This window comes from Procambarus clarkii, chromosome 71, assembly GCF_040958095.1.
Source record: "Procambarus clarkii isolate CNS0578487 chromosome 71, FALCON_Pclarkii_2.0, whole genome shotgun sequence".
In the NCBI taxonomy this organism is placed as follows: domain Eukaryota; kingdom Metazoa; phylum Arthropoda; class Malacostraca; order Decapoda; family Cambaridae; genus Procambarus; species Procambarus clarkii.
Genome location: NC_091220.1, coordinates 15,292,236 through 15,315,604, shown reverse-complemented (window position 1 = coordinate 15,315,604; position 23,369 = coordinate 15,292,236). Strand labels below are relative to the sequence as shown.

General features: G+C 43.0%; 1 protein-coding gene across 2 annotated transcripts; it reads right to left on the bottom strand.

The window, feature by feature from the left end:
* Positions 1 to 517: 517 nt before the first annotated feature.
* On the bottom strand, positions 518 to 19,441 carry LOC123745570 (myosin heavy chain, muscle). Of its 2 annotated transcripts, none has more exons than XM_045726235.2 (22): positions 19,307 to 19,441; positions 17,192 to 17,771; positions 16,968 to 16,995; positions 16,336 to 16,438; positions 16,042 to 16,131; positions 15,752 to 15,914; positions 14,440 to 14,543; positions 11,507 to 11,644; positions 11,093 to 11,362; positions 10,702 to 10,872; positions 10,043 to 10,367; positions 9,388 to 9,440; positions 9,087 to 9,174; positions 8,250 to 8,367; positions 7,125 to 7,242; positions 5,324 to 5,797; positions 4,208 to 5,094; positions 3,982 to 4,060; positions 3,264 to 3,509; positions 2,368 to 3,155; positions 1,633 to 2,086; positions 518 to 1,373 (listed from the first exon to the last, which is right to left on the bottom strand). In XM_045726235.2, the coding sequence occupies exons 2-22, from the start codon at positions 17,697 to 17,699 to the stop codon at positions 855 to 857; spliced, it is 5,724 nt and encodes a 1,907-aa protein (XP_045582191.1). In that variant the 5' UTR covers positions 17,700 to 17,771; positions 19,307 to 19,441; the 3' UTR covers positions 518 to 854. The 2 variants fall into 2 exon arrangements, with proteins under 2 accessions (XP_045582191.1, XP_045582190.1); XM_045726234.2 differs by lacking the exon at positions 14,440 to 14,543 and adding an exon at positions 13,136 to 13,239.
* Between the last annotated feature and the right edge of the window lie 3,928 nt (positions 19,442 to 23,369).

The window sequence follows — 23,369 nt, the reverse complement described above, 5'->3', positions numbered from 1 at the left end:
GGAAGAGGGGTAAAACAGAGAGGAGAAGAAAGGTGGAAGAGGGAAGGAGAGTGGAAGAAGGGAAGAGAGATTGGAAAAGAAGGTTGAGAAAGATAGAAAGAATGGGAATGGAGAAGGAGAGTATCAAGATGTTGAAGAAAAGTTATGAGTAAGGGCTAAGGCAATGTGACTATAGGCTGTGCGAGAGGGATGGGGGGGGGGGGAGAATGAGGAGAAAGATTGAGATAGAGAATAGAGAAAGACAACCATGAGAGGTAGAGCAGGATTAGAGGGGGGAGGGGAATTTAAAAGAGAAGGTGGAGAGCAGAGGGAGGAGAGGAGTGAGAGCGGGATGAAGAAAGATGGAGAGTGGAGAGGAGAGGGGAAGAGAAATGAGAGACGGTGAGGTAGAGACCCGGGCGCCGCTGGGTCCCCACTTAGTAAAAAATATAGAGAAGATTCGGTCAAGAATAATTGATATAACCCTTTCAGTTATATATATATTATATATAATAATTGTGTTTCAGTAAAACAAATGTTTACTTAGATATTTATTGTGATACCTACACTCTATATGTAATACAAATGTGTATAAATGTAATTTATTATGGTTCGAGCTACTTTTTGCGGTTCTAAAAAAGTCAATATTTCGGACAGCAGCTTGCACTGGTTGCATATTAAATACCAACAATTATATGCTGTGTACCTGTTCCTATAATTAAATAAACATATATATGACCAATTAGTACACATTGTACACAATTAGCTGTTTACATAAGCACTAGAAAAGAATCTTTTGACCAGCGCAATATTATAGTTTGTACTGTTCTTGGCGAGTCTTTCCCCCTACTGAATTTTGTGTCCATGGTGGTGGCTTACGCGCGGCCTTCAGCCTCCTCCAGTTCCTGCTGGGCCTTGCGGAACTTGGCCAAGTTCAGGGCGGCGATCTCCTCGGCCTCCTCGATCTGGCGCTTGTAGGTCTTCACCTTCTGTTGAAGGGCGTCCACCAGGTCCTGCATCCTCTCGTGGTTCTTCTTGTCCTCGTCGGACTGGAAGGTGAGCTCCTTGATGCGCCTCTCACACTTCCTCAGGTTCTTCTGGGCATCAGAGTGACGGCGGGATTCGTCATCCAGCTGGCTTTCCAGTTCGCGAACGCGGCTCTCCAGTTTGCCCAAGGCCTTCTTGGTGTTCTTAATTGCGTTAGTTTCGACTTCCTCAAGACGAATCTGGAGCTCCTTGACGGAAACTTCCAGTCCCTTGCGCATCTTCTCCTGCGTCTGGGCGTGTTCCTGCTCCGCGCGGAGTTCGTCAGCCAGGCGCGCGGCGTCAACCATGGCCTTCTTGGCCTTCTCCTCGGAGTTCTTGGCCTCGTTCAGCATCTCGTCCAGGTCAGCCTGTAAATTTTAAATGAAAATATATATATATGTGAAAGATACCACAAACATGCTTCATATGTAAGTGCCATTGAATACACATTATGTGGAAATACACCTGCAATAATGATATTGTCAGTAATATATACACATTAAGCTTACCTGTTCTATTCACAGTGGGTTATTTATGAATTTGAAATATTTTCGTGTATATGTTATTTTGTTGATAATACGAATGTCACAAAAGAACGTAATAGCCCCAAGAGCAAGAGAAACTCACATGCATGGTCTGAATCTCTCCTTCAAGCTTCCTCTTGGCAGCATTGAGGGATCCGTTCTGAGCAGCAAGCCCAGCAATGCTTTCGGTAGCTTCAGCCAGTTCAGCTTCGGCCTGTCGGCGACCACGGTCAGACTGCTCAAGAAGCGTGCGGGATTCTTCCAGTTCTCCGTTGAGGGCGTTGGCCCGGCGTTCAGCAATACCATACTGCTCCCGGTACTCTGAGGCAAGACGCTGTTCTTCTTCAACCCGGATCTGGAGATCCTTAATTTCACCCTGGAGTTTCTTGACATGTTTCTGCAGGTCGGCGTTGGCTTTGTTGGAATGGTCAAGAGCAATCTCCAGCTCGTTGATGTCAGACTCCAGCTTCTTCTTCAGCCGAAGAGCCTCGGCCTTGGCCTTAGCTTCAGCCTCCAGGGAAGCTTGCATAGAGTCGATAGCCCGCTGGTGGCACTTGCTGTCAACATAAGGAAAGGTAAGACATAATATGAACAAGTTTTAATATCCCTACTTTATACTACGTTCCAAGTTAATATTTTGTTCTTATTTAGACTATATTTGTTTGTCAGCCGGAATGTGAACATTCAGTACTGTTAATATTGATAATCATGCATTTTGGTTCGTTCTAACAAAGCTAAGTAGATTCTATTAAACATTTTAAGAAACTCAGTAGATGATACTAAAATTTAGACTGATCTTTTTATAAATTATACCCCTAAAACCATTAACTTTGCTTACCGAGTGTTTTCAAACTCTTCTTCCTTCTCCTGGATACGCCTGTCAATCTCCTGTCGCACTTGGCTGAGTTCCAGCTGGGCACGGAGCACCTTGTTCTCCTCTTGTTCCAAGGCGGCCTCGGCCTCCTCAAGTGCAGCTTGGAGCTCTTCCTTCTCGATTTCAAGACGCTTAGCGTTCTTCTGAATCTCGTGGAGAGTTCGTCCACCTTCACCAATCTGGTCCATCAAGTCCTTGATCTCATCAGCAAGGTTCTTGTTCTCTCGGCGAACAGCGTCCAGCTGCTCGAGATTCTCTTCGTAGGCGGCCTTAATGCGGAAGTGCTCGGTGGAGTAGTTGCGACATTCCTTCTGGGAAGCATCAAGCTCAGCAGCAAGATCGTCGACCTTCATCTTCCATTCTGAGATGATCCTGTCGAAGTTCTTCTGCTTCTTCTCGGCGGCGTTGGCCAGAGCTTGGGCACGTTCGACCTCGATCTGCATGTCCTCGAGCTCGGTGGCAATGCGCTGCCTTGTCTTCTCAAGGGTCATATTTTTAACGTTAAGTTGTTCAATTTGATCCTCTGCTTCTTCGAGGCGAGCTGCAAGCTTCAAGCGGGCAGCCTCCAGCTCCTCGCAGCGAGCGATGCCCTCAGACTCATACTTCGCACGCCACAGTTGAGCCTCGGCATTTGCCTTGGATAATTGGCGCTGAATATCAGCCTTGCCCTCACTCTCTTCTTCGAGCTGCTCGCGAAGACCGTCAATGTCGTGCTCCAGGTTGCGGTACTTACCAAGAAGAGTAGCACGCTCCTGCAAGGGAAGAATGGTTAAGGAAATTTCATAGTTACGAGTACTGCATATGTTGATTTAGCTCTGAATGTTTTATACATATATGCATATGATAGATTCGAAACTTACTCTGCTTTCGTCATCAGCAAGTTTCCTCTGGTCTTCCAGCTGGTTAGTAAGTGACAGCTTAATCTTAGAAAGCTGTCCAATCTGGTTCTCAGCTTCCTCCACTTGGCGCAGAAGATCGGAGTTCTCAGCAGCGAGCTTCTTCTTAGAGGCATCGAAGTCGTTGAGGGTGCGGTTGGCTTCGTCGAGCTTGGAGTGGATTTCGTTCATCTGGTGCTGGAGTTGTTTGGTAGTCTTCTCGGCAGCCGCCTGGTCAAGGTAAAATACAATTGAGAGTATAAACAATGTATTATGTAGCGATGGATATTAATGGCGCCCAGATCTTAAACATGGTGTCAAGTCTATGTGAATCTTATTGTGTTCTTGTGTAAAGAGAAGGTGTTTACATTTCAGTTGTTGGTTTGTTTGATACAGGGTTAAAGGTGTATCAACCAGCAAGCATACTTTAGTCCTGAACATAATTCAGGACACACGTATACTCTCAGTGTATATTCGTCTATGAATTGGGTACATATTTCGTTATATATGCATATATATCACTTGTGTGTGTGTTATACATTTCTTCAGATAATTTAAAACAAAAATTAATAAAATTCAAAGAGACATCAGACGGAAAATTAGCACGGAAGTTGTAAGATGTATTGCAAAATAGACCTCTCGGTGTATTTGTATTCCCCTTTTGCAAGATGTATGTTGCTCCAGTGCGTCGTCTATTGCTTACCTTGTCGCGAGCAAGAGCGTCCATGGCAGCCTTGGCGTCGTCAGCCTCGCGCTTCATGGCGTCCTTGTCCTTCTCGGTCCTGTTATAACAAGTTATAAACAGGTTTTACACAAGTCATGTTTATAATAGCTTAATATCTGTAAGAACCAGGAATGTATATTGAGTATAGTAAGTTCTTCATATGAATTATTTAACACATATGTTTGCAAGACATCTAGACATTTACCTTGCTTTCAGCTTGTTGAGATGGTCAATTTGGTCAGACATCTCGTTGATTGCATCATTATGCTTCTTGCGGAGGTTGGCGAGGGCAGCCTCTTGCTGGATGTTGGTCTCCTCCAAGTCGCGGCGCAGCTTCGCCAACTCTGACTCGCGCTTCTTGTTCAGCTCGATCTGAGCCGCTGTCGCGCCGCCGGCTTCTTCCAAGCGGTCGCTGAGATCTCCTAACTCACGAGCCAAGTTTGCTTTGGCCTTCTCAGCCTTGGCGCGAGACTGACGTTCATGTTCAACCTCCTGTTCCAGCTCCTCGATGCGGGCCTGCAACTCCTTGACCTGCTTCTGGGTTCTTGACACGAGGATCTGTTCTTCTTCTAGCTTCCCGGAAAGACTAGTGATTTCCTTATCCTTGCGCTGGACAGTGTTCTCGATTTCCTTTTGATTGCGCTCCAGGTCTGCCACCGCCTCCTGGGTAAGTTTGAGATCGCCCTCAACCTTCCTCTTGGACTTCTCGATTTCACTTCGGAGCTTCTTTTCTCGCTCAAGGGAATCTTCAAGTTCATCGAGAGTTTGCTCCAGCTTGGATTTAACCTTGCTCAGGTGGTTGCATTTGTCTTCGATGCCCTGGAGATCTTCGGCGGTCTTCTGGTTGCATTCCTGAAGATGTTTCTTCTCCTTGTTGACCTTGTTGATAAGTTCCTCTTGATGAGAAATCTCTTCGTTGAGGTTATGGATCTGGTGATCCTTGGTGGCCCTCTCCTGTTCCAGTCTCTGGACAACTAGTTCAACATCTTCAAGATCCTTCTTCAAGCCACCAATCTCCTGCTCAGTCTTTTTCTTGCCTTGGAAGAGCGAATTGCGAGCATCTTCTTCTTGCTGCAGACGGGCAGTGACTTCCTGAAAGTTAAAAAAAATATATATGTTTATGCATGAAAGCCCATATCCCAAACATAATATACATTGCTAAAGTTTAATAACGTTCAAGTATATTAACAAGTATCACACCAGTATTTAAACCAATAGTATAATCAACAATATAAATAAGATGCAATTGTGAAAATAGAGATTGAGGTCAATAGTTTTTTTAGTTGTGGATTTTATCCAAGTAATTCAATGGTAGTCTTACATTTAGCTGAGCTTCCAGGTCGGCCTTTTGACTTTGCAGTTTGGCTTGCTTGTCAAGGAAGTCTGACACGTTGCCCTTGGTAGATTCCAGAGTAAGTTGAAGGTTATTCTTTTCTTCTTGCAGCGCCATGTTTGCAGCTTCTAGTGCCTTTCGAAGCTTGGTTTCTTTCTCGAGTTCTTCGAGAGCCTTGGCAGCCTTCTCTTCAAGAGCCTTCATCTCGTCCTCAATGCGGGTGACATTGAGGAGGGGCTTGACCTTCTGCCACAGCCTGAACCAACCCCAGTTACGCAACTTCATGAACTTCCTCAGGTTACGCTGGACGACGATCAGAGCGACGCGCTGCTCTTGGAGCTTCTTGTAGTTGTTTCGGCTGAGGTAGCCTCGGATCCACGACTGAAGTCCTGTGATCAGGTGAGCCAGTTTGTCGTCACGAATCTCCTCCAGAGTACCCAAGACACCAGCACGGAAGAACACCTGTGCAAAATAGTCACGTGAAAGCCAAGGTATAAGGGACGCATCAGTATGAGGATGAACTGGTACAAAGTGTTTTGTTCCCAAATTAATGTGAATCAAGACTGTGTGCATCATGGACAAACAGCACACACAAATTTTATATACACAGAAATCGCCTATTTCATTGTGAAAAGCTAAATGATCTCAGCAAAACATAAGTTTAATAATTGCCACTTTTTATTATTGAGCACTATATATATATATAAATATAAAAATTCTGTTACAACTCCCCAGCCTAATGACCTTAGGCCTTAGCGGCATTCATGACTTTCCCAACAAGCTACTTGATAAGTAATTGACATATATAATCTTCCTTGAATATATAACAAGCACCCTATAAACAAATTGCACACTATTTAACTTGCTGATTTGATGTGACACCAGTGTTCATTTACATTTGGTTTCCAAATAGCAAGTAAATGTAAATAAAATAAAAGGGAGCAACATTTGGGAAAGGAGGATCGAGGCGCGCCACAGTGCAGCCCCTCAGCTATGTCACCTCTGTGGCTGTGTTACATACCTGTGGTAAGACTCAGGGGTTCAATACGTTGCACATGCATCAATCAGTATTAGAAATCAAGTGCTACATAAAGCGGTAACAAATTGTCATAGTTGAGAGGGGAAAAACCAAAGAGTGGGATGATCAAGCCAAATTCGGGGTGGTAGTGGTGGGTGGGGAAGGGAGGAGTGCTGGGAAGGGGGGTACTGGGGCTGGGGGTACTGGGGGTGGGGGTTCTGGGGCTGGGGGTACTGAGGCTGGGGCGGGGATATTAGCTTTTGAGTCAAATTTCCAATTTTAGTCACGGGGTAAATCCTTACCAAAGAACTGATATGATATCTTTGGTTCTCACGTAACAAAATCAACGTCAACACTTTCCTTTCAGTGAACGTTTTTTTTGTTTTGTAAGTATTAGGCTTTGGGAAATGTTATTATCAGGATGCTGGAGAATACTGTTGACACAAAACTGGGCCAGAGGCCAGATATATGCAAGGGAATATACGTAGGGAAGCCGCAGGCCGGGTACTCCGCTGTAGCCACTGGTGTCAAGGCCCATGGAAGGTAAACACAACAATAAAGGAGTGGGGGTAAAGACATTCACGGAAACAGTAAAATGGTTAAAGAGAAGAATCACAGAAATCAACGCTTCCTCAAATGCATGATGCAGCAAGAGTCTCTGAGGGTGCAAATAGAAACCAAGTTACAGGGTCAAATCAGGGAAAATTTATAGGAGGTGGCGGGGGAGGGTGGGGATGTTTGGGGGGATGACTTTGAATTGTCCTTAAAGACCTTAGTATTGCCCGTGCGGTACAACTCCTCGTTCAGGCCAGCCTTATCGAAGCAAGCCTTTGCGGCCTCCTTATCGTCAGAAATCGAGTCCATCTCCTTGGTGGCCAGGATCTTGTAACTACGGAAGGAAGGGGCGTCCATCAAGCACTTGCAGGAGGAGACTTGTGCCATGGCACTCACTGGCACTCTCTTCTTGTGGATCAATAACTCAGTACTCAATGAAGTAACAAGTGAGGAAATGAAATTATGAGGAAGAGTGCTAAGCCAGAATGACTTTACAGTACAGTATTTAAAAAGAGAGAGAAAAGAGAGAGACAGAGAATACAAAGGCATAGAGAGAAAGAGGTAATAGGTGAGGAGAAATTATATATTTTTTCCTGAGCAGTTTTGTAACTGTATAAATGATTCGAGTTTGAAATAAGCAGCAAATAACAACAACCAAAATTAGGCAATATTTTTTTCACGGGATGAAGTTGAATCATGAACTACTAATATTAAATACCAGCAGCTGGTGACACGAATGCTGACAGCCAATAATACTATCATTAAACTGTGCACAATCTTTATAGCATAATTCAAGTTGTCACTGAAAGATGTTGAATGACATAGTAACAGCATTCGTATAGCACCATTTACTAATATGTTATCTAAGATAGAAGAGGGGAATAAACCCACAGGCAGAACTACACGTACATGGGGCTTGGGTAGCCACACTGCCATGGGGTGTGGCTCTGGTGATGGGGAAATAATGCCTCATTAGAGACGTGGTGTTGGGGAAAGAAGGGCAGTTGTAGATATGGGAGGGTGGTTGATGGGCATCAGGGGCATAGGGGGTGATTGGTGTGCTGGGAGCAGCTGTGTGGTGGAGAGGTTGCTGGTGGGAAGGGGGTAGTAATAGAACTGGGAGGGAGGGGGGCTGAGAAGGGATGGGAGGGAGGGAGGCTGAGAAGGGATGGGAGATGGGGGAAGTGTCTGGAAGGGAAGTGTGACAAGACGTCGAGGACAGAGTACAGGATCAATATTTGTAGAAGTCGGTTCTCTGTTTTAATATTACCTCTGAAATTACCAATACAGTCCATCATGATAGTTGTAGGGATACCCTTCGAGGCCCGAATACCAACTCACCGGTGCCTGAAGTCCTTGTAGGGAATCCTGTTGGGGAAGCCCTTACGGCAGATACGGATGCCCTCAAGCACACCGTTACAGGTCAGCTGGTGCATGACAAGGGCCGCGTCAATGACACCTGCAAGAGAGAGAGAAAGAACTCAGGTCCTGAAGCCAGTTTTAAACATATGGTTCTGAGAGACAAAAAGTATTTTTGCTGCAGTTTCGAGCTGGGAAGTGGAAACTAGAGGACTGTTGCCGATTACTCACCAGGATGAGTTTAAATGTCAGCAAGTCTGTACTCAATACAAAATAACACAAGCTGTTTATGTAACATTTGACAAATTATTTATTTTTGAATGTTCAATCATCAAGGAAAATCATTTAATTCATAACATTAACATTTAGTGCTTTAAAATAGGGTGATAATATATGTGCAAGTACCTTTAAGTCAAGAACAAATATCGTTCAAAAAAAGGAAAAATTAAGAGGCCAGGTTGAGGCTATCACCAACAGACGTATGAACACACATCATAAAAACGTCATATGTACGTTAGCTAAAAGGTCTAAAATTCGGTTGATGGAAATTAACATATTTGAAATGTTAAAAAAAGGCTTTATAAATAGTTACAGTGTGACCTTTCTACAATTAATTCAAAATGAAATGTTAGAGAAACGTTTTGTGTGCTGGGTACTAATTCGGGGACTTGGTCTCATCGACATAATACAGCATATATATATATGAGGCTTGGGAAGTTGATCTCGTAAGGGATAACAGTGTTTAATTATAATAAATGATACTTATTAGTAATACTAAGTAATTATTATTAGTAACAGTTATCATATGAGGCTACCTACCTGGGGACTTCGTCTCGTTGGGGACGATGCATCGGATGAAGTGGGGGTGAGTGGCGTTGAGGGTCTTCATCAGGTTGTTGAGCTGCTCCTGTGGGTAAACAACAAATGTGACTCTTAGCTTGAATTATTCTAAAGGAAAATGATGGTCAAACCCTTACAATAGTTCCTATCTTCGTTTAGCTTGAGCGTTCCCACTACAACCTTGAGCTTTAGCTCAACTTCACGACCCTCTGACATATGAGTTACACTTCAGAATATCATGACGAGGAATCATGATAAAGCTACAGAGATTTAGACGTACCCTGTAACCCGAGGAGACAGTTTTGAAAGCTCCAGACTTCTGTCCTCGACCTCCTGGAAACACCGGATAAGCCACAGATTAGCTAAAATAAATAACAATTATAAACTCTCTAGGCTTCATAAGTTTAGCCCTTACAATTTTTTTTTTAACTTTTGTTTGTTTAAAGATATACACAAGCGTATCTCTAAATATACTTTAGTGTTATTGAAAGTTTTATACTGTAATTATTGCAGCCTAATCTGAAAAATAGTTCTTAGTAGTCTTGCAGCAATTTCATCTAAAATTGATTTTAATTCCATTAATTCTATTTATCAAGAATTTACAAATAATTAAAAAGAGGAAAAATTGAATTCTCCAATTTCGTGTCAGAAAGCCTGGCTGGAAGATCAGATGCCACACACTCCCAGCACGACATCTCTGCAAAGGAAACAGAAACATATCTTAACATTTATAATGTTTGTTATGTTGATTTTGTTAATTTTCTTTGCCAACTTACGTTAATTATATAATCAGGCAACTGAGACTGATTAGTAACAGATCAAAGTTTATAAAGTTCAAAGGTACCATGACTTGATTTATTAAGTACTCTTTGTACATAATATAAACTGATAACATTTTTCAGTGTATAAAACAGATGTTGCGAAATACTTACCACCTTTAGGATCTGCCGCTGCCGATTGACCAGGATGATCTGCGAATATAATAACAGAAAGTTCGTTGGTGGCCTTCTTGATCTGGTCGACGACGGTGTCGTTGAGGGGATCCTTGTTCTTCTCCAGCCAGCCAGCCAGGTTATAGTTGACAGTACCAGCATAGTGAACGATGGCGAAGTGGGCTTCTGCTCCACCCTTCGAAGGTTTGGGCTTGATGAACACGGGAGTCTTGCCAAGGTGGTTGGCGTTCAGCTTCTCAAGGAAAGACTTGTCAGTGGCCTTGGGGAACATGGACTCTTCCTCCAGGATGGAGAGCAGACCCATTTTCTGTTGATTATTGCGAAAAATCATTAATTTCACAAGTCGGAAGAGAGCGACGATCACAATGTTTTCAGACTCGGATGATGATTATGAAAACTTTCCTATATGTAGCAGTCATTAGATAAAAGGATTAATAAACAGTTCTGAAGTTAATGCATTAAAACTAAAAATTACGAAGTAGAAAACATAATTAAGTATGCCAAAAAGATGTTTACAAGAATTTCAAGTTTTATTTCCGTTTTCCATTGCTTGGCTTCATATACAAATTTAATGCTCTCATAATCGGCAGGTTTTAAAAATCTGGAAATTTAGGTTTCAAAAGATGTTATGCTTGAGTTACCTTCTCGAAGAGCTCGATGCAGGCCTGTAAGTCCATACCGAAGTCGACGAAGACCCAGTTGATACCTTCCCTCTTGTACTCCTCTTGTTCCAGCACAAACATGTGATGGTTGAAGAACTGCTGCAGCTTCTCGTTACAGAAGTTGATACAGATCTGCTCGAAGCCGTTGAACTACAGGGAAAAAGACATGTGCAGTTTCGTCAGTAAATATTGTGGAAAAAAAAAGAGTTCCACAGCAACCATAAAGCTTAAATATTAAACCAACAACGTTAAAGTTTATGATGCATAGTACAAACAGAACTAAGATACGTTACTATCATCAGTAGATATATATAATGAATAATTTAATGAAGCTCTTGTGATGCTGTGAAAATGAGAAAGAATTCCTTACCTCAAAGATCTCGAAACCAGCAATATCGAGGACACCGATGAAGGAAGCACGCTTCTTGCCCGTCTCAAGCGTTACGTTACACTTGGTAACCAACCACTTGAACACACGATCGAACATAGCCTTAGCCAGGGCACCGACGGCGTAGAAACACTGATCCACGTTCATGCCCTTGGCTACAAACTCTGTGCCTACCTTGATCTTGGGCTTGGTAATGTTCTTGTAAAGGTCAGCACCATCTATACCCATCAGTTTCCCGATGGTATCTCCTACCTGTGGAGGAGAACAGAGACATCATGGTGAGGTTGGAAGCCAACGGTAGCTTGTAACTATAGGAGTTCTCAAGCAGCATAAATTAGCATACACGTAATAAGAATTTGACTTATTCGTAAACAACGGGGAATATTGTATAATTACCTCAGTGCCGTCGGCCTCAGCCTGCTCCTCGCGACCCCTCTGCTTGAACTTCATCTCACCGAAGTGCATGACTGCAGCAGTCAGCTTGTAGACGTTCTCCTTTTCCACTCTCGAGAAACCAAGAATATCAAAGGCTTCCTAGAATAGGGCGAGTTAAAGGAGGATTAGACAGAGTCTTTGGTGGGAGGGGGGGGGGGAAGAGTTTCTAGAATATAAACACATGAGCTCTCTAAAGTATTAGATTAAACTACATTACCGGGTGCATCAATAATTAGGTTTAACTCCATTATCAAGAGTAGAAAATATAATCAAAACAAAGTAGTCAGGTACATTTTACAGTATGTCATTGCTTTTATTTTGATTTGGTTTTGGGCTTAAAGTTTATCAACCTCAGAAGGGTTAATAAGGCCACCACAGTAGCCTACTGACCAACCAGCGAGAATACTTTAGTCCAGAATACAGTTCAGGACTACAGTAAACTCTCAGTGCATATAAACCAAGAGATGAGCTAAACCCCTCGGTGTATACATCCTTTGTTAGTGTGGACAACCACAAAGCTTAAAGCCCAGAGTGAAGCGACGTCACCAACATCACAATCAAGCTTATCGTTAGTTGGTATGATGTGAGCACTCAACTCTTGCACATAGTATTATTATATCTTATGTTACAGAGAGTGGGGACTTTTGTGGTAGTTTAAGAGAGGATTTTTATATTAGTGTGACGAATGAGCTCTTTATATAATAGTGAGGGGAAAATTTGCTATTACAATGAGGGGGATACTTCTATATTGTTGAAACAGATGCCTGTTTATATTATATTGAAAGGGGGAACTTTTATATTATAGGGAGGAGGCTTTATTTTATTTTCAATTTTAATTTTTAGTCACAACAGTTTGTTGGACAATAAACTTTCAGCATGCATGCTAAATACAACAAAATTATACAAATTCGGAACCACTCAGTGCAGAAGCCTTCCCAATCCTTGAGAGGAATATAATTTTCTCAGTTCAATTCTAGTAACTGGTATAAGCATTTTCTTTAACCTTTTACATTATATTAATCAAATATAGACAAATGTGAAACGAATGATAATGTTAAAATGTCATTATTACTGAAACTTGTTGCATAGTTACACTGTTACATAGTTGCTGAAACTGTGAGAATTAGGTCCTATGTAATTCTCAAATCCAGGCATACCCCAGAATGAAGATGACATACAGAGATGATACAAGATTATTTTTTGTTGTGTATCTTTCACGGTTAGCAAATTTTGAGGCCATGCTGTGTTAGGCTAAGCATCAATTTTTAACTTCGAGGAGAAAGCTAGACACATCAATTTTGAGCACAGGCAGCGTTGATCGTTGACCGCAGCGGTCTAGAGGTTCAAGCCTAGCGTTGATCTTGAACCCCCGCAGCAGTCTAGGGGTTCAAGCCTAGCGTTGATCTTGAACCCCCGCAGCAGTCTAGGGGTTCAAGCCTAGCGTTGATCTTGAACCCCCCGCAGCGGTCTAGGGGTTCAAGCCTAGCGTTGATCTTGAACCCCCGCAGCAGTCTAGGGGTTAAAGCCCACCACCAAGCGGAGTGAAAGCACATGCCACACCACCGAGTGAGGTCCTCAACAATCACTCACGTCACAGAACTGCATGTCCTCTTTATCGTCAATGGAGGGCACAGTAACCTTGCCCTGCGACACATAGTGATAGTCGTAGACGTTGTCGCTAAGCAAACAGGTGGCTGTAGAAGCAGGGAAGGTCATATGAAGGGTGGGTTTGTAGGCCAAAGCCGGTAAACTTAATTAGGGAGGAGGTCATACCTTTGTAAATGTGGGAAAGAGGGGGCAAAACCGATGTAAATTGGGGAAAGAGGGTAAAACCGTTGTAAATCAGGGGGGTACAGGGTCAAATCGCTGAAAACTGTGGACAGAAGGTAAAACCGTTGTAAATCAGGGGGGTACAGGGTCAAATCGCTGAAAACTGTGAACAGAGGGTAAAACCGCTGTAAATTGGGGGACAGGGTAAAACCGTTGTAAATAGGGTAAAACCGTTGTAAATTGGAGACACATGGTAAAGTCACTGTAAATTGGTGACATAGAATAAAACCGCTGTAAATTGGTGGCATAGGGGAAAACCGCTGTAAATTGAGGACATAGGGTAAAACCACTGCAAATTGGGGATATAGCGTAAAAACCACTGCAAATTGGGGAAATAGGTTAAACGCTGTAAATTGGGGACGTAGGGGTACAACCGCTGTAAATTGGGGACATAGGGTAAAACGGTTGTAAATAGGGAAAGCCGTTGTAAATTGGGAAAACCGTTGTAAATAAGGCAAAGATGGATACACCGTTGTAAATTGGGAAAACCGCTGTAAATAAGGCAATGAGGGGAAAACCGTCGTAAATAAGTCAAATAGGGAAAAGCCGGTTTAAACAGGGGGAAAAAGAGGAAACAAATCTAAACAAGGGGAAGGAAGAAACCATCACAGAGATGAGAAATGGGTCATATTACTGTAGCTACGGGAGAGGGATACAACTGTGGATACCTGTAACTACGGGAGAGGGGGATACAACTGTGGATACCTGTAACTACGGGAGAGGGGGATACAGCTGTGGATACCTGTAACTACGGGAGAGGGGGATACAGCTGTGGATACCTGTAACTACGGGAGAGGGGGATACAGCTGTGGATACAGTAGGGACGAGCAGCTGTAAATACAGTAACGGAGGGGGCAGACTGGTTTCAATTTTGGAAAGTGGTAAGATATTTGCATATATCTGTTTGGATTTCCCTACGATTGTTATTATACTTAACTATAAGGGAGATGTACAGTGTCCTTATGGTGTTAATTCTAGGGGGGGTATGTTTGAGGGACCATCCGAATTACATTGTAATATAGTTCGGATCCAGAATCGTATTCTCAGTCATCTGGATTACTCACGTCACAGAACTGCATGTCCTCTTTATCATCAATGGAGGGCACAGTGACCTTGCCCTGCGAGACGTAGTGGTAGTCGTAGATATTGTTGCTAAGCAAGCAATTGGCTGGAAGGAGATTGATAGGACAAATGAGGGACTGAGGTTCGAGCTGAAGTATATATTCATTGGTTTTTCCTCTTTTTGCTTTTCCTCGGGTGATGGAACTCGAAGTACTGTTTACGTCTTAATTTCCACTACTCACTGATGGTTCTTAAGTTGATCATTGGGTATTTGAGTTGGAATTGCCTCTTATCATGTTCAAAATTTAAAGCAATATGAAAAATAAGGTGAAGATAATTATATGTAATATATAGATTATCTCGTCGTGTCACAACAGCAGAACATTTGTTGTAAGAGGTTTTTCGTTAGGAGTTATGACACTTGCTTCTACAGCAGGACACGGGAGTCCTCCGCTGGTGAGGAGAGCGAGAGGAGACAACGATTCATACTGAGATCGTCAAGGCTCTCATAGTCAGGGGCCAGGAAGTTTGTGTGCTTATCGAGTCTCCCTTGCACTACTGACCGTCCCCAAGCAGCAACTCACAGTCTAATTCAACAGCTAGAAATTACGAGGTGAAGCGTCTCTATAATCTCACCAGCTGTCACAGTTATGACCAAGTTTGTGAATACGCGTTATAAGTACGAACAGTATGACTTACGATTTTCCATTTTGATTAGTTCGAAAAAATGTGCGAATAAATTAAAATTTCGTTCATAATGTTTTATAATGGTCACAAAAACACAAGAACGGTCTTACCAACACACTTCTGAAATGTTCTCAAAGGTTCATGGTTATTTTATATTCAAAATACAAGTGAATCAAATCAGTAGCTGAGTTTACTTAGTGTTTAGGAGAGATGATATATTATTTGTTTCATGTTGTGTGTGTGTGTGTGTGTGTGTGTGTGTGTGTGTGTGTGTGTGTGTGTGTGTGTGTGTGTGTGTGTGTGTGTGTGTGTGTGTGTGTGATGGGAGCTGCTGGAATTGTTCATGGTGTGTAGTGTTGAATTGTATTTCAATATCGTTCATTGCAAAATGGAGTAATTTTTCTCTTGCTTCTTGTAGAGTATTGCAATATTTCTATTGCCTCAAACTGAACTGTGTGTGTTTGTAACAAGATTGGGTTAATACACTATACTTGTTAAACTTCTCGTTACTGCTTAACAGTTTATATGATAAAACTGCATTACTCTACACATGATCTGTAAATTTTCAAGCTTACTGCTATATATCTGGTTCACCAAAATGACTGAGGGGTGATAAGTGCTACTTACGCTTAATCCATTCGATCTGGTCGGACATCATCTCGTAGAAGATATGGTAGGAGCGCTCAAGAGGCTGCTGGGAGATGACGCGAGCCTTCTCCAGCAGGTAGACCTCAATGTCACCACCGGACAGCTTGCCACTTGGTCCGAAGTGAATACGGATGAATTTACCCTATAGGATAACGAGTTTGTTTAGCATCAGTCAACAATTAACAAATACAATTTATAAGAATATCATGAGATATTTGTCATCTAAAAATTATTCTTTTAAATTTGAAGAGAAAAAAAGAGGAACTCACGAAGCGGGAAGAGTTGTCGTTACGGGTGGTCTTGGCGTTACCGAAGGCTTCCAGGATTGGGTTGGTCTGGACGATCTGGTCCTCCAAGTTCTGTTCAAGGGAAGAGAGTGTCTATGTACCTCACTGCATATCTTGTGGAGGTCATTGGACAAGGACCTTTGATTTCATCCCTTACAATATCCAATCATTAATGATCCTAATTAACTAATTTATCAGTTTATAAGTGTGGGTTTGGTTATTTGTTTTAAGAACGTTATTGTGACATATTGTTGGCATAAAGGAATATCATCTTACAGGCTTCGCGTCTTCACCGGGTTTCTTGGTGGTGGCGCCGACGTTGGCGAAGTAGGAGAGTACCTTCTTGGTGTTCTCAGTCTTGCCGGCACCGGACTCACCGCTGTGGGAGGGAAAGACATTATATTTGAGATATATACAAGAGTTGTTACATTCTTGTACAGCCACTAGTACGCGTAGCGTTTCGGGCAAGTCCTTAATCCTATGGTCCCTGGAATACGATCCCCTGCCGCGAAGAATCGTTTTTTCATCCAAGTACACATTTTACTGTTGCGTTAAACAGAGGCTACAGTTAAGGATTTGCGCCCAGTAAATCCTCCCCGGCCAGGATACGAACCCATGACATAGCGCTCGCGGAACGCCAGGCGAGTGTCTTACCACTACACCACGGAGACTGATACCAGTTTATGATTCATAAACATTGACGGCAAACTCACGCCTCCGTTGTGAGGGAGAAAACAGAGTGCTGGTTAGCCCAGTGTGGCAGTTAAAGGGAATATGTTGCTCTTCGTTAGCAATCAATCTAACAATATATATATATATATATATATATATACATGTATGTGTATTCTCACACTTATATCTATTATTAGCAATTATTAAGAAGAACGATAAAGGAATACTAGACTTACGTAATCAACATAGACTGATTTTCACCACCTGTGAAATATAAAGAAATGATTTAAAGACTGAAATAAAACATAAATAACCACTAATACATAAATCAATGTGTATGTTACGCCTACCCACACAAAATGTGGCAAGCGTTTGAGGCATTATCTTTAATACGTATAACTGAAATACATTTAAATATTAACAAATCACTGGTATCTTCAGTTAGATATCCAACACTTACCCTGGATCATGTTCATGTAGGCGCCGTCAGAGATAGCGAAGAGATGGGGAGGCACTTCGTTACGCCTCTTGCCCTGATAGATCTTGACCACGCGGTTGGTGTAGATGGGGTAGCGCTTGTAGGGGTTGACGACGACGCAGAAGAGACCGGAGTAGGTGTAGATGAGCTTGCAAATATAACGGGCCTTCAAGTTGTACAGGACGGAAGCATCGTTCAGGTAGGTCAAGTTGGACATGTCCTCGCATTTCTCGAACTTGGGAGGGTTGACCTGTTGTACAAGATCCTTCTTGAAGTTCTTCGACTCGCCTTTGGCCATGACAGTGACGAGGTCACCCTTGGTGCCCTGAATCTCACCCTCCGTGAAGCCATCCTTCTCATCTGGGACCCAGCAGGACTTCTTGGCGTCGTAAGGTTTGGTCTGATCAACGCGCTTCTGCTCGAGGGAGACGTACAGGAACTCCGAGGGATCAGGGTCTGGTCCCGTGGACTTCTTGACGTGGCCGGGCATGTTGGTGGTGGATGCTTAACAAGCTGTCGAGGTAAAGACTCTCAGATACAATGGTACGGCTCTTGGACCTTCCTGGAATGAAAATAAAGGTTATTAGGACATTTTCCACATTGGTTGGTGCTCTCATATGCCAGCTAGTTAGCTCACCTTCACTCTCATAATGACCTGACGCGACAAAGCAAGAATCGTTACGTTACTTTGATTTGTGCTCTGAAATATTCATTAGTTACATATTTATTTCTTGTTTTAATCAAATTTAGAAAAGAGTTTTACTCTAATAAATAATAAGAATAATGGTAATAATAATGATAAAATGATTTAGAACAATGAGAGGATTTGACCCAACGTTCTTGTGTCTCCCAAACACAAATAATAATAGAAATTGAGAATAACTGTGTTTGAAAGGAGCATTAATATTATAATGCTGTAATATTAATGCTGACATTAATATATAAACCGTTCGTTTAACATTTAAGCACCAGCCATTAACCTCAATTAACTCTATATTATATATTGTTACTGTTTTTCTTTTTATTCAGTTCGTGCAGTGATTGAGTGGGGTTCACGCTCTTCTTCTATCTATATCTAAGAAATAGATAACAGACTTAAGAATGTTCCTTATTCTTTGAAATAAGCGTACGATTCTGGCCGATCACAGAGCAATATCCCATCTGATTTGGCATCTGATGAGAATTTACTATCATGCTAAGATGGTAAATCTCACCCACGTTTGATAAAATCTTCTTGTAAGAACGTCATTGTCTTAGTGACGATGCTTATGACTTCCGGCTGCGACATTAATGACATCGTTACGACGCTAATGACGTCGTTACGTCACTAGATAATATAATTGTAATTTACTATTTTTTTTACTAGTTTTGTTGCATGGTTAGATATAGTGTGGAGCGTGTCTAAAGGGGGGGTGTGGAGCGTGTCTAAAGGGGGGGTGTGGAGCGTGTCTAAAGGGGGGGTGTGGAGAGTGGCTATAGGGGGGGTGTGGAGCGTGTATAAAGGGGGGGTGTGGAGCGTGGCTATAGGGGGGTGTGGAGCGTGGTTAAAAGGGCGTGTGGAGCTTGGCCACAGTGGGTGTGGCGCTTGATCACAGGGGGTGTGGAGCTTGGCCAGAGTGGGTGTGGTGCCTGGCCACAGGGGGGTGTGGAGCTGGGCCAGACGGGGTGTGGAGCGTGGTTCTTCCTCACCAACACCTGGGTTGCCTCCACCAGCTGAACATAATGCCATTACTCTCAACTGTCACCTTCACAACATCCGGCCCATCGACAGCTAGACTCAAGTCTGAAGACTGATCCAGTAACTTGCGGGACTCCATTGAGACACACATCTGAGCGCTCAATCCCCCCTGGAGTCCTTACTGCCGCAAAATCCACAAACGCACGCAAGCAACCGGGTCCTGATGAGCACTGCAATTTCCTTATTGAAACAAATGAAAAAAACCAGTTTCAACGAAACACTTGAATATGAATTGAGCGGCTGTGTGAAACACTGCTTTTTAGGGAGTAGAAATGGCTCCTTGAGGACGTGTTTCTCTCTCTTGAGTACTTCCAGCGACTATTTTCTTGACACACACAGTAAGAGAGTTGTGGACTTACAGCGAGCTTCCTAGCACCACCACACACACACACGCCGCCGTCGGGAGCACGGAGTGTAGGGCACCTGAGGGTGGGAACCCTAATTTAGCCTTAATATACCCATCCCGTCGAGTGGGCGGAGGTGTTGGGGGAGGTGGGGTGAGTGATGGGCGGGGGATGGGGGTGGATGATGGGTGTGGGGAGGGGGAGGAAGGGCAAGGTATGCTTGCAACTAGTAATAATAGTGAAAGTCAGTCTCGTTCCTTTACAGTTTTGCCAGGGGGAAAATATTCAGACGTGGTGCAGGCCCAAAACGAGGCTGGTGTGTACAGATCATTGGGTATTGTTACAGCTCATACACGCTGCTTGCTTCACTCTTGCACATCTGAGGAATGCGAATGGTTTAATATTGGTAACTAATATCTTAAGAGTTATCTAAAGGTTGGATTAAGTTTTGCATTCATTTTGGTAGTTATTAGTCCGAATGTTCCCTGGATATATATATATATATATATATATATATATATATATATATATATATATATATATATATATATATATATATATATATATATATATATATATATATATATATATATATGACAGTGTCAGACCACGGAGGAAAATTGAAACAGGAATTTCCTTAAGTACTCTCGTATATTAATAAATCTTCAGAAGGAGTCCTTCTTCTCCTTCTGAAGATGTATTAATATACGAAAGTGCTTAAGGAAATTCCTGTTTCAATTTTCCTCCGTGGTCTGACAGTCACATTTTTAATCACGTGTTTATTTTCGTGATATACACACACATATATATATATATATATATATATATATATATATATATATATATATATATATACTACCCAGGTTGGAACCCCCACAACAGTTGCCTAACTCCAGGGTACCTATTTACTGCTAGGTGAACAGATTTATCAGGTGAAAGGAAACGTGCCAACCCTCTCTGTCCCGCCAGCGAATTTGAATTCAGGATTCCCAGTTGTGAGTCGAAGAATACGCCAAGTATACTTCGAGAGTTTTAAGCCCAAATGGCCAAGCTCGATTATATATATATATATAGATATATATAATATACCTGAGAGATATACAACGAAATACGCATAACGTCATCCAATTACCATCATTCTGACAAACTCTCTGCCCTAACCACCTTCCTCCAACACCCCTAATCCTCTCCCAATCCCCGTGTCTTTACCCAATCACATATAAGCCCATCAATCCCCATGCCACTCACACACGGGAGACATCTCCCGTCACGTAGGGTGCAGTCGCACCTCCACAGATCTCCAGTATCAGCTCTTGATACTGGTAATGGCTCCAAAGGGCCACCACTTACGGGCTATTCATGCCCGTGCCACCTTTTGGGTGGCTTAATCTTCATCATCATCATGCCACTCAGACCTATTCCCGTGTGTTCCCGAGCGCCACACTTCACAATCCGTCTCACATGCTCCTGGATACCCATTCCATCCAACTATTCGGTTCACCACAAATGAGCCTCTTATCTACGGCTCGGCCTCCCTGTCTGACCTTACACTAAGCAGAGCAACTTGCCACACATCAGAGGCAGGGTGATCCACGTGTGTGAGAACACTCGATTGATTGATTGATGAAGATTAAGGCACCCAAAAGGTGGCACGGGCATGAATAGCCCGTAAGTGGTGGCCCTTTTGAGCCATTACCAGTATCAAGAGCTGATACTGGAGATCTGTGGAGGTGCAACTGCACCCTGCGTGACGGAAGATGTCTTCCCGAGAACACACGGAAAGAAGGGAATTATAAAGTAATGGACACAAACACTGGTGGGGTTACAAACATGGCGTTATCTTGAGATGCTGAATTCGAGGCTTAGCGTCCCCGTGGCCGGGTCCTCGGCCGCGAGGACCGAGGACTCTGTATATATCTTTTAATATATACTTGTTCCTTTCCTTGTGACTCTCAACCGTCAATCAACTGGTGTACAGATTCCTGAGCCTATTGGGCTCTATCATATCTACACTTGAAACTGTGTATGGAGTCAGCCTCCACCACATTACTTCCTAATGCATTCCATTTGTTAATTACTCTGACACTGAAAAAATTATTTATAATGTCTCTGTGGCTCATTTGGGTACTAAGTTTCCACCTGTGTCCTCTTGTTCGTGTTCCACCCGTGCTAAATAGTTCGTCTTTGTTCAACCTGTCAATTACCCTGAGAATTTTGTAGGTGGTTATTATGTCTTCTCTTGCTCTTCTGTTTTCCAGGGACGTGAGGTTTAGCTCTCTTAGTCTTTCCTTGTAGCTCATACCTCTCAGTTCTGGGACTAGTCTGGTGGCATACCTCTGAATCTTCTCTAACTTTGTCTTGTGTTTAACTACGTATGGGTCCCAGGCTAGAGCTGCATACTCCAGGAGAGGTCTGGCATAAGTGGTATACAGGGTCCTGAACGATCCCTTACACAAGTTTCCAAAGGCAGTTCTTATGTTGGCCAATTTAGCATATGCCGCTGATGACCCGTCTCTTTCTTGCCTAATTTTTGTTGTCTGGTCATAAAATTCCATTAATCCTGGGATTCACGATTTACCTTCTATGAACCCATGTTGGTGGTGTGTTACGAAGCTCTTTCCCTCCAGATGTTCTACGAGCCTTTTCCTCGCGATCTTCTTCATCACTTTGCATGGTATACAGGTTAGGGAAACTGACCTGTAGTTCAGTGCCTCTTGCCTGTCACCCTTTTTGTATATTGGGACTACATTAGCTGTCTTCCAGCTTTCCTGAAGGTCTCCTGTTTCCAGTGACCTGTTATACACCATAGAGAGTGGCGCACACACACACAGTGGTTCTGCACCCTCTTTTAGTATCCACAGTGAGATTTTGTCAGGTCCAACAGCTTTTGTCACATTCAGCTCCAACAGATTCCTTTTGACCTCACCACTGGTGAGCTCAGATTCCTCCAAGGTTGCTTGGTTTGCCGCCTCCTCATTTAGTGCAGGGACTTCTCCTTGTTCTATTGCGAAGACCTCCTGGAATCTCTTGTTGAGTTCTTAACACTCCTTGTCATTCTCTGTGTATCTGTTCTCCCTTTTTCTCAGTTTCATCACTTGTTCCTTTACTGCTGTTTTCCTCCTGATGTGGCTGTGGAGCAGCTTTGGTTGGGTCTTGGCTTTACTCGCGATGTCATTTTCATACTGTTTCTTTGCTTCTCTCCTCACTTTAAGGTACACATTCCTGGCCTTCTGGTATCTCTCCCTACTCTCTGGTGTTCTGTTATTCCTGTAGTTTCTCCATGTTCTTGTACTCAATTGCTTCGCTACCTTACATTCCTGTTCAACCACAGATTCTTCTGTTGCTTTTCATTTTTCTCCTGTGTGTGTGTGTGTCGTACGTGTGTACTCACCTAGTTGTGCTTGCGGGGCTTGAGCTTTGGCTCTTTGATCCCGCCTCTCAACCTCCCTCCCCACTCTCAATCGTCAATCTACTGGTGTACAGATTTCTGACCCTACTGGGCTCCATCATATCTACATTTGAAACTGTGTATGGAATCTGCCTCCACCACGTCACTCCCTAGTGCATTCCTTGTACTAACTACTCATTTACTAACTAACATGTGCGTGTACCACCCGTGTTAAATAATCCATCCTTGTCTACCCTGTCAATTCTCCTGAGAATCTTGTATGTGGTGATCATGTCTCCCCGAGCTCTTCTGTCTTCCAGCGACGTGAGGTGCAGTTCACGCAGCCTTTCCTCGTAACACATGCCTCTTAGTTCTGGGACTAGTCTAGTGGCATACCTCTTAACTTTTTCCAGCTTCGTCTTGTGCTTGACAAGGTACGGGCTCCATGCTGGGGCTGCATACTCAAAAATTGGTCTTTCATACGTGGTAAACAAGGTTCTGAAAGATTCAGAATGTGTGAGTGTGTGTGTGTGTTAGAGAGAAATATATGTAGTAGATATAATAGAGAAAAAATAGGTTGGTTAGAAAGGCGGGGTCCAAGAGCTGATACATCGATTCTGCAGACACAAATCATAAATAAATACACACACACACACACACACACACACACACACACACACACACACACAC